Source organism: Podarcis muralis, chromosome 4, assembly GCF_964188315.1.
Source record: "Podarcis muralis chromosome 4, rPodMur119.hap1.1, whole genome shotgun sequence".
Taxonomy (NCBI): Eukaryota; Metazoa; Chordata; class Lepidosauria; order Squamata; family Lacertidae; genus Podarcis; species Podarcis muralis.
In genome coordinates this window covers 23,832,780-23,847,875 of record NC_135658.1, presented here as the reverse complement: position 1 = coordinate 23,847,875, position 15,096 = coordinate 23,832,780, and the positions used below count along the sequence as shown (strand labels likewise).

Sequence of the window (15,096 nt, the reverse complement as noted above, 5' to 3'; positions counted from 1 at the left end):
TTCTATTACTGCAATGGGGCTTACTCTCAGATAAGTAGGGTTAGGATTGCAGCCTTACCTGGGATTACCCCCCCCCCCCCAAATTAAACACAACAGGACCTACTTCTGAGTAAACATGCATAGAAGGACAGATTTCCTCCCTCTCCCACCAACAGTTAATATAAGCCATTTCCCTTGCTCTTCTGATTCCGAGAGAGAAGCATCCAGCTTATTAATACTGAATGATAAGTGGAAAAGTTTAGTTGTAGCTGTAGGGCTTTGAAGCAATTGGTTTGACAGAATCTCTGTGCCTCGAGTCCCTTTGGAAAAAACATCCTAGCTACTCTTCAGATGACACATTGTTCCATAAGAAATTAAAAGAAAACCTACACATCTTGCTCTGCTTTCCCTAAACCGGTTTATATGAACCCTAAAGTGGCAGTACTTTAAAGTTACTTGGAACTTTACATTTACCTTATATTTACATTTACCTTTAGTACAGTAATTTATTATAGTACCTTACATTTCTAGTATTTGTGTGTGTGTGTTTTAAAAAAATTCTGCATTGCTGCTGTTTTAATCAAACCTTGTTCTAAGCAAACACTTTTTAAATTAAAGGATGTATCTCACTTCTTGCAAAATATAGCCATGTGGAAAAATTCAGCCACAAACTACATTTTGATGCAGATAGGAATATATATATGTTTAACATTTATTTATTTTTTTGCAAATGAATTTGCATCTGCAAATACAGAGCTATTTCTGTGCTTTGGTGCCTCTTTTTACCTTTCCCCACAAATAGTACAATTTTATAACTGCAATAAGTTTTGAAAGGAAGTGCACCTCTGGGGAATTACTGCATGCACTGAGTGCTTATGAGAGAAAAGGCGGTGATTGATTTCAGACACTCAAGCAGAATTGTCATTCTGAAATGCATTGGAGTGACCTGTAAACTTCACACTACTTGGATAGTATGAATCATAATAATTTGTTCATAAATAGTAATAATTTGTTCAAAGCCAAAAACACAAAATCAGTGGTAGAAGCAACAATCCATCATTGCTTTCAATGGGTCCATGCTTAAATCTCTCCAAATAAAACCAACAGATCTTCCTTTGATTGGATTCTGCCTAGTAATATTATCTACATTAAAAGGCTTGCCCGCGCGCGCACGCGCACACACACACACACACACAGATTTCAGTCCAACTAAAGTTAGTGGTGTCCTAAGCCTAGTTCTCACTGATGTGGTGAACCTGTGTCTAGGCTGTACAACTTCAGAATGATAATCAGGGCTCACATGCTTGGATGCTCCTACAATTTAATTAAATTGCAGAAAAACAAGATGTCAGGGCAAAGGTGAGGCTGGAACACTTTCCCAGGCATCTAGCGTTCTATGTGTAAAGACTTACTGCCTTTTGTTTGCATGGAAGAGCATTCTGTCATGTGAGACACCACTTGCAGTCTGCAGTCCTAGCACAGATTTATCACCTGAACGACTCTTTGTAACAACAAAGCCCAAGTCCCCTAAAAAATAATGGGAATTGTTATTCTTAATTTTTCATGGCTAGATTGTTATACTGGTTTCAATGGAACTGGGGCCTAGTACTCACTAAGGTGAAAATCCTGTTCCTGCAGTGTACCACTTTACATTGCAAGTGTATTCCACATTAGAGGGGAGAGCAGAGAGGAAAGATAATCATATCATCATATCTGCCCAACTAAGTTAGGTGCCAGTTTTACATAACTGCATTGCTTAAACCTAATTGCCAGTGCTACGGTGTATTTGGCATGATAAACCATCCCGAGCTTTTGGAGTAGTCTCCTCTGGCTAGATGGATAGAGTACTTGTCTAAAAGGAATGGAAACATAGATTCTAGCCCAGCAGCAATTTCTCATCTAATTAGCCAAGAGTAGGAGGAAAGATGGAAAAAATATCAATAAGCCAAATTTGTTGCATTTTGATGCCACAGTGGCAGTGCAACACAAATGTGTTAGAAATATGTGTTTGACTGCCCATCTCCTAAAGCTCCCCCACTCCATGGCCAATCTTCTAAAGTCTATTAATTTAATCAAGTTATCTAAGTGGCATGTCTTGTTTTAAGAGAATTATGCTTTCCACCATCACTGAGGGAAAGAGGAGAGAATGTGCAGAGAAAGAATATTAAAAATTAAAAGGCTCTCTGGATGTAATGTATATCTAGTTGATGTCCTCTTCCATTTAATTTTTCTCCATTGTATTGCTATTAATTAACACAAACCTAAGAGATTCTGCACCCTCAGACATGGTACAGAAGAGATTTTAGGAATTTAGACAACTCACCTAAAGCAGCCTTGTATTTAAGTACTGGCCTGGTAGCCATAGATTACCAGAAATTCCATGCAGGCCACTGAGCAATGTAGTGTGCTTCATTCCTCCTCTGTGCCCAACATAAAAACCCAGCAGGCTGCTAGAGGATGGAAGCCACCTCTTCCGTGCCCAGCACAGAAACACAGCTTGCAATATCTTATCTGCCAACCCCTAGCGCACTACTGTTTTGTTTCTTTGCAGGCTAGTACATTTTGTGGGCTTATATACAAGACTGACTCATGGCACTTGCTGGCAGCAAATAATGTCTGATGATGATGATGATTTAAAGTAATTTTAAACCAAATCTACTGCGTTTCCTGTAAGTACTATTTCTTTTGACTGAAAGAAATGAGATAATAATTGCAAAACAACAACCCCACACACCTTTGGGCACCATTTCGGCAAAGTTGAGCACATTTAAGCCCTAATAACATCACAATCCTGGGCGCATTTACTCTGTCGATTATACTTGTTCCTTAGTAACATTGCAATGCTATGCATGCCTATTCAAAAGTAAGTCTCATTCAAAGACCTTATTCCCAGGTAAGTAGGTAGAGGATTGAAGTTTAACTTCTAGAGGAGCCTTAAAGCGCAGTGCTATGAAACTTTACTTGGAAGCAACTCCTACTTTATTCAATGGAACTTATTACCAACTAAATGAATGTAGGATGGCAGTTGAAGGCACATACTTTACTCTCACCCATTGAAATTAATGGAACTTAACAATGTTTAACTTAGTTCCCTTTGTTATCAGTATTAACAACATACAGCCACACACTTTCCTCAAGTAATTTGTGGTCATTTGTGTTTGGGAAAGGACACCACCCCCTTCTAAAATATTATGTTTTAATAATGGCAATTTTGTCACACCCCCTTTGGGGGTTTGGACTCACAAGAGAAGAGCAGTTGTGAGGGAATAAGTGGTATGTTGTAACCATACAGTATTCTGGATAGGAAGATGCTAAAGCTATATCTCAGTAAGAATGTTATACCAATGCAAAACTGAATTTTCGGAAGGGTAAACTGTAAGTTAAGAATAACGCGGTAAAGGATGGTGCTTAGAATGTAGCATAAAATCACAGAATCACAGAGATGCAGGGAACCCTGAGGGTCATCTAGTCCAATCCCCTGCAATGCAGGAATCTCAACACAGACTCAAAGAACTGTAGAGTTAGGAGGGACCCGGAGGGTCATCTGAAATAAGACTTCCTATAACACTAGCAATGTGAAAACTTTTTCAAAGATTCAAGGATAAAAATAAATTACTGCAATCACCTTGGTTTTGGTCACCACAAAAGGTATCTTATTCCAGATTTAATATAAGAAAAAGGTTGTTACAATTGAAAATGCCTAAAGAGATAAACAGAGAAAGATACAACCCAAAACATTCCTGTGGAGTTACAACCCCAGTCCCTCCCATAGATAATAGATATAGGTATAGAAGCATAGCTAGTCTGTTTGGCATACGCAGCTTTGCAGGGCACAGGGTATATAATACTGCAGAGAGAGAGAAAGCGAGAGGAATTAAAAAAATTAAAAAGGAGATCAGCATCAGTTGATGGAGGGTCATTTTTTATTTGCTTATGCTTAATCAGGGGCAGGTGGTTTTATTTTTTTATGCCAATCTCTTAAAAGAGAGTGATGGTGTTGGAAAAGAGGAGGAGGGGAGAACTGTTATTGACACAAGACACCTTACGAAAAGGTCAGATCTTTCATGCTTCACTGCAAATTGGTCAACAGAACAGTCCCCTCACCTTGCCAGTGCCACTGAAAAGTCCAAAAGCATGTTTAGAAGTAGTCTCTCCCTTTCTGTCACCCCCCCCGCCCCCATTATCTCTCCCTCCCTTTTTCATTCTTGGCCGGTGATACAGTCCTTTAAATACCATGACACTTAAGGATAATCTCCAACAAAGAAGGGTAGGGAAATAGAGATATACTGTTATATATAATCTAGATCATTTATATATGTACATCACAATTGTACTGTCTGCACCTTTTCTTTCAGGGCAGATTACTTTATATTTGGTAGCACTGTGCAGCTTTTTCTTGTCTTCTCTGAAAGGAAAATAAAGAAATAAAGATGCATCCTTCCCTTTGCAAAAAGTCAATGAGAAACGCAATGAAATTTGTCATGCGTTTGATTTCTGGTTGCTTCTTTCCTTATTAATAATAGTAGTAGTAGTAGTAATAGTAATAATAATAATAATTTTTCTTCTTCATCTTCTTCAAGATTATAATGATAACCACTCAAATATGTACAAACACCAAACAGTGTCTTTTGGTGAGGTCCCCACAGAAAATAAAAAGGAAAGAAAATCAAGACAATACCACTGTGTGCAAAAGCCCTGGAGTATCTGTGTCCAAACATGATCTTTCAGGATGTGTTTTCTGTGGTTCTGGAGCAGAAGTACACTGGATATTAGAATCCTGGGTGGTTCTTCCCAGCCTGGATGTTTCTCTTCCTTGAGGTATTTCACACGAACCACCTGCCTCAGCGCTGGTGCTGCTGCAGTGGTCCCGTTCGTATTCCTCCTGAGCCTTTTGCATTTTCCGTTTCTTCATCTTCCGCTTGTGGACATGGAAAGTAATGAGGGAGAGGAGAATCAGGCAGAAGATGAGGGCGATCAGAACAATTAAAACAAAAGTGGAAGAGAAAGACTGGAAGAGCTGCCCCATTTGCACGATGCAGGTGGTACTGGCGTTTGAAGAGCCAGATGTCCTATTGAAGAGGCAGGGCGGCAGGGAGAGCCTCAACTCCTTGGAGAGCTTGGCACTCATTGAGGAGGCTTTTCGTCAAGACGAGGATCCTCTCTCGTCCTCTCTCGATGCAGATGCTCGAGCTGGGATGCTGGCAATGTTTCGGGGAAATGCCTTGCCTTCACACAGTCCTTCACGCTCCCTCCCTCTTTTTTTCTCCTTCGCTAAGGAGGAAAGGAAGATCCAGCCTGCAAAATGGAAAAAAGAGGAAAAAATTAAATGTGTCTTCCCTGGCTTAAAAGAAAACCATTATGATACTCCCCTCTCATCTTCTGTTATTTCCCCCCTTAACCGCCGCTACCTCAAATTAATCTTTCCAGCTGCAGAGGTCTCCCCCATCCCCCCCAAACTAAACACACTTCAGCGGGCGGCATCTAGAACAATGAGTGAGGTAGGGTGGGTTGTCGATGGAGCGATTTAAACACGCAAGAGAGCGCCCTGGAAATTGAGGACCGCATCCTATCGGGTCCCTGCTGCCTCTCAAATCTCGGAAAACAGGGAGAATCACATAGCGATACATATCTGTCTAGTGATATGTAGACATATAGATATACGGGTATCTATAGATAGATATAAAATTTTAATTTATATAGATAGACCAAAATATACATAGTCCATAGTGCATTGGCAACCTCATTTTCTCAAATTACTCAGCAGCTTGGTAGGCGTGTGTCCCCCCCCCCCCCCAATAGCCTGACCAAGTTCCAGAGGCTGGCAAAGTTTGGACTTGTGCAGACCCCCCCTCCCTCCTCGTGCACCTTCTGGGGCTGCCCCCCATCCCACCCCACGGCCGCCGCCCCCCCCCCCGACCAAAGCCAACCCCGCAGGCTGTTTCGCGAGGGGAGACCCTGAGGGGGGAAAAGGCTGACGAGAGGCAGAGGTGGGGTGGGGGGAGTTCCGCCGGGAAGCGAAAAAGAGACGTCGCCCCCTTCCCTTACCTGGGCCTCCGCTGCGGGGAGTTGTGCCCGGTCTGTGCGTCGCTGGCGAGGGAGCCCCCCGAGTGCACACAGGCTGCGGAAAGCGCAGAATGAAGCGGGCAGAGCCGCCGCCGCCGCTTCGGAGAGCTCAGCGGCCAGCCTATAGCCAGCCCGGGCGGTGACGTCACGCAGCCAGCAGCCTCTGACTGGGCTCCGCTTCCCGCCGCTCCCCCTGTGCCTCGTCGTCGTCGCCGCCGCCTCACCGGCTTTTGTTTCTTCTCCCTCAGGCGGAGGGGCTGAGGCGCTCGGGAAAGAGGCCTGGCTCCCCCTCAGGCGACGCTCTCCCGGGTCTCCTCCTCCTCACTGTTCCCATAACACCTTATTTTGCTGCACCCCACCCCCTCACACGGTTAAATGGTTAAAAATATATATATATATATAATAAATCGCGTTCTTCCTCCTCCCAAATCCATAATCGATTGAGCCAAACGAAGCTACGCGACCGTTCAGAAGTTTCCCGCGCGCGTCCCTCCCCCCGTTATTATTTATTACCCTTCACTCTTTTAAGGTCCCAGGGCATGAAAACGCGACATTTGAAACAACCCGCAAGCGTAAAAATAAGGCGGGTCCTAAAAACACAACGCCTCAAGGGCATAGCTGTCAACGTTTCCCTTTTTTTTAAAAGGGAAATTCCCTTATTCCGAATAGGATCCCTCGCAAGAAAAGGGAAAAGTTGACAGCTATGCTCAAGGGTAGAAAAGAAAAGTGCCAGGGTTTAGGGTGGTTTATATTTATACTGCCATCCCTGCCTTGCCCACAAGCACCTCAGCCAAACAAGGCCATAAGTGAAGCCCAGTTATAATGCCCACCTTTGCCTAATCCATCACCACAAGCAAGCCTTAATGCTCCTACAGAAATAAGATAAATCCTATTTATAATACAGAGCAGTATAATGGAGGTCGCTCCATTACAGTGAATGGGGTACCTGCGCACCAATTTCAGTCTTCCCTAAGCCAGCCCCAAGCAACCTGCCTGCCTTTTAATTTACAGCCAATCCAGGTAGCATTAGAGCATGAGACTTTTTTGATCTCAGGGTGGTGGGTTCAAGCCTCACGTTGGGCAAAAGATTCCTGCATTGTAGGGGGTTGGACTAGATGACCCCCGGGATCCCTTCCCACTCTACAGTTCTATGATTCCCCCACTTTAGTCCATATCCTCCAACATTTATCTGATGAAAATAGGGAGGTCCCATCCCATAATGATAATTTTACTATTTATACCCCACACTTCTTACTGGGTTGCCCTAGCCACCCTGAGCAGCTTCCAACATACATAAAAACTTTTTAAAAAAACACCTTCCCTATACAGGATTACCTTCAGAAGGCTCGGGGGTCGGATAACTCCATACCCTCCAGCGTTTCTCCAATGAAAATAGGGACATCCTAAAGAAAAGTGGGACATTCCGGGATCAAATCAGAAACTGGGATGGCTTCTCCAAATCAGGGTTTTTGTTGTTGTTGTTTAGTCGTGTCCGACTCTTTGTGACCCCATGGACCAGAGCATGCCAGGCACTCCTGTCTTCCATCGCCTCCTGCAGTTTGGTCAAACTCATGCTGGTAGCTTCGAGAACAACCATCTCGTCCTCTGTCGTCCCCTTCTCCTTCTGCCCTCCATCTTTCCCAGCATCAGGGTCTTTCCAGGGAGTCTTCTCTTCTCATGAGATGGCCAAAGTATTGGAGCCTCAGCTTCACGATCTGTCCTTCCAGTGAGCACTCAGGGCTGATTTCCTTCAGAATGGAGAGGTTGGATCTTCTTGCAGTCCATGGGACTCTCAAGAGTCTCCTCCAGCACCATAATTCAAAAGCATCAATTCTTCGGTGATCAGCCTTCTTTATGGTCCAGCTCTCACTTCCATACATCACTACTGGGAAAACCATAGCTTTTACTATACGGACTTTTGTTGGCAAGGTGATGTCTCTACTTTTTAAGATGCTGTCTAGGTTTGTCATTGCTTTTCTCCCAAGAAGCAGGCGTCTTTTAATTTCGTGACTGCTGTCACCATCTGCAGTGATCATGGAGCCCAAGAAAGTAAAATCTCTCACTGCCTCCATTTCTTCCCCTTCTATTTGCAAGGAGGTGATGGGACCAGTGGCCAAATCAGGGACAGCCCTGGAAAATAGGGACACTTGGAGGCTCTGTTAGTCTTAGTGTTGCCCTTGTTGAATTCAGCAGAGAGAAAGATGGGGACAAAACTAGACTTCTGGAGGAGAGATATGATAGTTGTGGGAGACTTCAACAACCCTGGTATCAGTTGGAACTCAAATCCGGTTGAGAAGGTAAGATCCAACAGTTTGCTGACAATTTCATTTTCCAGAAGGTGGAAGAAGCAACAAGGCAATTGACTATCTTGGACCTGATCATAACCAACAGGGAAGAACTGGTCAATGAGGAGGAAATGACCGCTCCTTAGGGATTCATTATACCAAAGAAATGGAAAGTTATAATTCCAACAAGAAAGAAAGGGGGGGGGCATTTAAAGAAACTGGAGAGGAGCATTCAGATTAGCTGACGTTGAAAGGGAGCATGCATAAGAAATGGAAGAAAGGGCAGGTCACAAAGGAAGAGTATAAATGAGTAGTGAACACTTGGAGGGAGAAGGTTAGGTAGGCTAAAGCTCAGAATGAGCTCAGTGAGTCTTGCAAGAGAGTTCAAAAATAATGATGAAGGTTTTTTCAGTTAAGTTTGAAGCAAGAGGAAGAACAAGGAAATACGGTAGGTGCTCACTGTGGAAAAGATGGAGTAATGCTCTTGGGTGACAGAGAGAGGGCAGAACTGCTCAACACCTATTTTGCCTCTGTCTTCTCTGGAAAGGAAAACAGTGCCCAGCCTGGTGATAAGAGAATAAATGATGCAGAGAGAGAGCTGTGACACAAGATAGGAAGAGAAGTGGTAAGGGGACACCTAGTTACTGGATTCAAATATCCAGAGCCTGATGAACTGCATCCAAGGGTACAAAATGAACTTGCACATAACCTCTGTCTATAATCTCTGATAATTCTTGGAGAACAAGTGATGTCCCTGTGGACTGGAGGCATGCAAATGCTGTCCCCATCTTTGAAACAGGGGAGGTGGGGAGAGGACCTAGGCAACTACCGACCGATCAGCTTGACACTGATACCAAGAAAGGTCCTAGAACATATCATTAAACAGTCGGTCTGTGAGAAGTTAGAAAAGGATTGGCATAGTGTACTTGGACTTGCAAAAAGCTTTTGACAAAGTACCTCACCAAAGACTCCTGAGTAATCTTAGCAGTCAAAGAATAAGAGGAAAGGTCTTCTTGTGGATCAGGAACTGGTTAAGTTGCAGGAAGCAAAGAGTAGAAATACATGAACAGTTCTCTGAATGGAGAAAAGTAGAAAGTGGAGTTCTCCGAGGATCAGAATTGGGACCTGTGCTTTTTAACTTGTTCGTTAATGATCTAGAGTTAGGAGTGAGCTGTGAGTGGCCAAGTTTGCTGATGACAGCAATTGTTCAGTGTCCTTAAATGAAAAAGAGATTGTGAAGAGCTCCAAAAGAACCTCTCCAAACTAAATGTAAAGGTGGTAAAATGGCAAATGCCATTCGATGTAATAAAATATAAAGTGATGCATGTTGAGGCAAAAGAATATTTCACATATATGTTCATATGGTCTGAACTCAAGGTGAAGGATCATGAATGAGACCTTGAGGTCATAGGAGATAGTTATCCCCATTTTCATTTTCACCTTCATCCCCTCCCCCCCCCATTTTTCTCAGCTCTCCCTTGCACACAGACAATATCTATTTCCATGCCTTCTTCTGTCTTTTGTGCAGCCCTCTTTGCACGCACACCCATTATCACCTTCATCCCCTTTTCCCAACATCCTCCTTCCTCCTTTTTTCAGCTCTTCCTTGCACACAGACCACCACCATTCCCATATGACATCCAACTAGATTGCTCAGTTGGTTAGAGCATGGTGCTGATAATGCCAAGGTTGCAAGTTCGATCCCCGTATGGGACAGGTGCATATTCCTGCATTTCAGGGGCTTGGACTAGATTATCCTCAGGGTCCCTTCCAACTCTGCAATTCTATGATTTCACATATTCTGTCATATCATTTGCACATACACACACCATGGTAATACAGTAACTGTATCAGTAACCCTCAGAGAAGGTTAAGTTTAGTTGATGGAAGTACATACATGGGTGTTTGCTTGTTAAATCAAATATCTGTTTGAAATTGCTACATTGAACCTGGAACCTGTTGGTGTATTTCACATACACACATGGTGTGTGTATGTGAAATACACCATTGTAGGGGTACTATGGACTGTGAACTATGCATCCTCAATCTCTCTCACATGTGGCAGCTGAGAATCGAAAAGGGAGAAGTTTTGAGTACAGTGAGAACGGAGAAATAGTGGAAGGAAAAAAAATTGAGTAAAGCTGGAGTGGTCAGTGCAATTTTCCTCTCAGTATTCATATATCCCTGCTTTGCTTAAAGGTAAAGGTAAAGGTACCCCTGCCCTTACGGGCCAGTCTTGACAGACTCTAGGGTTGTGCGCCCATCTCACTCAAGAGGCCGGGGGCCAGCGCTGTCCGCAGACACTTCCGGGTCACGTGGCCAGCGTGACATCGCTGCTCTGGCGAGCCAGAGCTGCACACGGAAATGCCGTTTACCTTCCCGCTAGTAAGTGGTCCCTATTTATCTACTTGCACCCGGGGGTGCTTTCGAACTGCTAGGTTGGCAGGCGCTGGGACCGAACAACAGGAGCACACCCCACCGCAGGGATTCGAACCGCCGACCTTTCAATCGGCAAGCCCTAGGCGCTGAGGCTTTTACCCACAGCGCCACCCGCGTCCCATCTGCTATTGTTTAAAACTGCCATTTTTCTCTCAGTGTATTTCCACTCCTGTTTATTTTACTCAAACCTCAAAGTCCATTATTTTTGTACAGTGCAACAACAAATTTATAAGCTTTGTTTTGTTATGAGAGCAGAGCACATCACTGGGATGAACTATTTGTTTATCCATTTTTGGGCTCCATCCCTCATCTGTGCAATTATGGATTTTATTGGATATTTCTCCCATATGCTATCCCATATTTCTTGTGGTATCTGGATTTCTAAATATTTTCCCCATTACTTCCTAATTTCACCATGGTTTGTTTCTGCATTTATTAGCAACTGAAACAATTCTATAACCAACCCTCGTTCATTAAATCTGAAGTTCTGCATTTATTTCTCAGATGGGGTTAATTCCCCAGTTATTTTTTCTCGAATAGCTTTGCTATTGAGGAAATAATGTACTTGCTGTAAAAATAGCCAGTTTGCATTCCGTCCCTGCAATCTGTCCTGTAATTACTGGGTTGTTATGGGAGTCTTGTTTTCATAAAAGACAATTAGTCTATAAAGACCCTTACTGTATCCACAGTTTATATTGCACACGTTGATCTTCACTCGGAAATTAAGGATGCAACAACAGTGGCAAGAAAAGAGACATCCTTCATCAGTCTGTGTTTCAATTTCTTCCATATTCTGACAGTATTTAAGATGAAAGGATTTTCTATTCAACACTAGACTTTCTGTGAAAGGATTTTTGTTTCTTTAAAAACATCTTAGCGCCAAATTGGCCATGACATCAACACACATTTATTTTAACATGTCTGTCCTGTTCATTCCTCCCCCCCCCCATACTTAGATCACATCTGGTCTAGATTTGGGGATGATAAAAAAACCCCTATTTGCATAGTTAATGGGAAGTTAAGTCCCACTGGCTTCAGTTTACTTGATTCTTAAGGAAATGTGCATAGGAAGGGCAACTTTAGTTAGCAAATGGATTTGTTTGGTGGACTGACAGCTATTAAGTTTTGGTCTTTCCTTGTCTTTTATTTCTTGAATGGTTTAATACCACCAGCCTCGTGACAGCTGTGTCCACAGTCTTCATGGCAAGCTGCAAATTTTAATTTCTGTGAGATGAAGGGGGTTTGTTGTCCCCACCCTACCTCCTTTCCCCTAAAGACAGACTTTTGGACTTTCACTCTGCTTTCAACATGCATCTTAAAAGAGCTAGAGAGTAATCTCTTCCTAATTTGATTCAAAAATTATGAATTGGTGGTGTAAGATAAACAAACAGAATTTGGCCCTGTACTACTTCTTTTTAATAATAATAATAATAATAATAATAATTTATTATTTATATCCCGCCCATCTGGCTGAGTTTCCCCAGCCACTCTGGGCGGCTCCCAATCAGTGTTAAAAACAGTACAGCGTTACATATTAAAAACTTCCCTGAACAGGGCTGCCTTAAGATGTCTTCTGAATATCAAGTGATTATTTATCCCTTTGACATCTAATGGGAGGGCGTTCCACAGGGCGGGCGCCACTACTGAGAAGGCCCTCTGTCTGGTTCCTTGTAGCCTCACTTCTCGCAATGAGGGAACCGCCAGAAGGCCCTCGGCGCTGGACCTCAGTGTCCGGGCTGAATGATGGGGGTGGAGACGCTCCTTCAGGTATACAGGACCGAGGCCGTTTAGGGCTTTAAAGGTCAGCACCAACACTTTGAATCGTGCTCGGAAACGTACTGGGAGCCAATGCAGGTCTCTCAGGACCGGTGTTATATGGTCCCGGCGGCCACTCCCAGTCACCAGTCTAGCTGCCGCGTTCTGGATTAATTGCAGTTTCCGGGTCACCTTCAAAGGTAGCCCCACGTAGAGCGTGTTGCAGTAGTCCAAGCGTGAGATAACTAGAGCATGCACCACTCTGGCGAGACAGTTTGCGGGCAGGTAGGGTCTTAGCCTGCGTACCAGGTGGAGCTGGTAGACAGCTGCCCTGGACACAGAGTTAACCTGCGCCTCCATGGACAGCTGTGAGTCCAAAATGACTCCCAGGCTACGCACCTGGTCCTTTAGGGGCACAGTTACCCCATTCAAGACCAGGGAATCCCCCACACCAACCCGCTCCCTGTCCCCCAAAAACAGTACTTCTGTCTTGTCAGGATTCAACCTCAGTCTGTTAGCCGCCATCCATCCTCCAACCGCCTCCAGGCACTCACACAGGACCTTCACCGCCTTCACTGGTTCTGATTTAAAGGAGAGGTAGAGCTGGGTGTCATCTGCGTACTGATGAACACCCAGTCCAAACCCCCTGATGATCTCTCCCAGCGGCTTCATATAGATATTAAAAAGCATGGGGGAGAGGACAGAACCCTGAGGCACCCCACAAGTGAGAGCCCAGGGGTCTGAACACTCATCCCCCACCACCACTTTCTGGACACGGCCCAGGAGGAAGGAGCGGAACCACTGTATAATAGTGCCCCCAGCTCCCAGCCCCTCTAGACGGTCCAGAAGGATGTTATGGTCGATGGTGTCAAAGGCCGCTGAGAGATCCAGCAGAACTAGGAAACAGCTCTCACCTTTGTCCCTAGCCCGCCAGAGATCATCAACCAGCGCGACCAAGGCAGTTTCAGTCCCATGGTGAGACCTGAATCCCGATTGGAAGGGATCCAAATGGTCCGTTTCCTCCAGGCGTGCTTGGAGTTGTTCAGCAACCACCCGCTCAATCACCTTGCCCAAGAATGGCAGATTTGAGACTGGGCGATAGTTGGCCAAATTGGCCGGGTCTAAAGATGTTTTTTTAAGAAGCGGTTTAATGACCGCCTCTTTCAGCAGGTCTGGGAAGACTCCCTCACAGAGGGAAGCATTCACCACCCCGCAGAGCCCATCGCCCAGCCCTTCCCGGCTCGCTTTTATCAGCCAGGATGGGCAAGGATCAAGGAGACAGGTGGTCGGTTTCACTTTTCCAAGCAGCCTGTCCACATCCTCGGAGGTAACAGACTGGAATTGATCCCATGTAACAGGACCAGACAGAACTCTAGCACTCTCCCGCCCTGGCCCTGCTCCCACGGTGGAGTCTACCTCCTTCTGAATCTGAGCGATTTTATCTGCAAAAAACTTTGCAAAAGCATTGCAGGAGATCTTGGGGTCCCTACCAGGCCCCGGTGGTACAGGTGGTTCCGATAGATTGCGAACCACCTGAAAAAGTCTCCTGCTGCTGTTTTCTGCAGATGCTATGGAGGCGGCGAAGAAGGCCCTCTTCGCCGTCGCCATTGCCACTTGGTAGGCTCGACGTTGAGCTCTAGCCCGTGTCCGGTCTGATTCAGAATGAGTTTTCCGCCACCGGCGCTCTAGCCGTCTCAACGATTGTTTCATCACCCTCAGCTCCGGGGAAAACCACGGGGCTGTCCGGGCTCCATGCAATCGGAGAGGGCGCTTCGGAGCCAGACAGTCAATAGCCCTGGTTAACTCCGCATTCCAGCGTGCCACCAGGGAATCAGCTGAAAGGCCATCAACTTGGGATAAAGCATCCCCTACCACTCTCTGGAAGCCAATTGGATCCATTAAGTGGCGGGGGCGGACCATCCGAATTGGTCCCACCTCCCTGCAGAGGGGAAGGGTTGCGGAGAAGTCCAGTTGCACCAGGAAGTGATCTGACCATGGCACTTCTTTTGTTTCGCTTTTAGTTAGTGTCAGATCACCAACATCCATAGAGGTGAACACCAAGTCTAAGGCATGTCCATGGCTATGAGTTGGGCCAAACTTATTCAGGGACAGCCCCATGGAGGCCATGCTTTCCACGAAGTCCCGAGCGGCCCCTTGTAAAGTTGTGTCGGCATGGATGTTAAAATCCCCCAGGACAACCAAGCTAGGTGTCTCCAGGAGCATATCCGCCACGACCTGAAGCAGCTCGGGCAGGGAATCCTTGGTGCAGCGGGGAGGTTGGTACACCAGTAGGAATCCTGTACTGCCCCTATTGCCCAACTTCCAGAACATGCACTCAGAGAACTGGGTCTTTCCAATAGGACGCCTGGTGCAGACTAATGACTTCCTAAAAATCACTGCAACCCCCCCTCCCCGCCCACATGACCTGGGTTGCTGTGCGTAAGAGAAACCTGGTGGGCAAGCAGCGGCAAGGACAGGCCCATCTGCCTCATCCAACCAGGTCTCTGTCACACATGCCAGGTCAAATCCTCCATCCACAATCAGGTCGTGGATGGCAGTGGTTTTATTCATCATT

The 15,096-nt window shown here is 45.2% G+C and overlaps 1 protein-coding gene across 1 annotated transcript; it reads right to left on the bottom strand.

Moving 5' to 3' along the window:
- Positions 1-3,609: 3,609 nt before the first annotated feature.
- Positions 3,610-6,406, bottom strand: C4H11orf87 (chromosome 4 C11orf87 homolog). The gene is made up of 2 exons (XM_028726236.2): positions 6,025-6,406; positions 3,610-5,274 (listed from the first exon to the last, which is right to left on the bottom strand). Exon 2 carries the CDS (start codon positions 5,105-5,107, stop codon positions 4,646-4,648), a length of 462 nt encoding a protein of 153 aa, XP_028582069.2. The 5' UTR covers positions 5,108-5,274; positions 6,025-6,406; the 3' UTR covers positions 3,610-4,645.
- Between the last annotated feature and the right edge of the window lie 8,690 nt (positions 6,407-15,096).

Excerpts from the sequence above, each read along its gene's own strand:
- C4H11orf87 (XM_028726236.2), bottom strand. The coding sequence starts at position 5,107 with ATGAGTGCCAAGCTCTCCAAGGAGTTGAGGCTCTCCCTGCCGCCCTGC.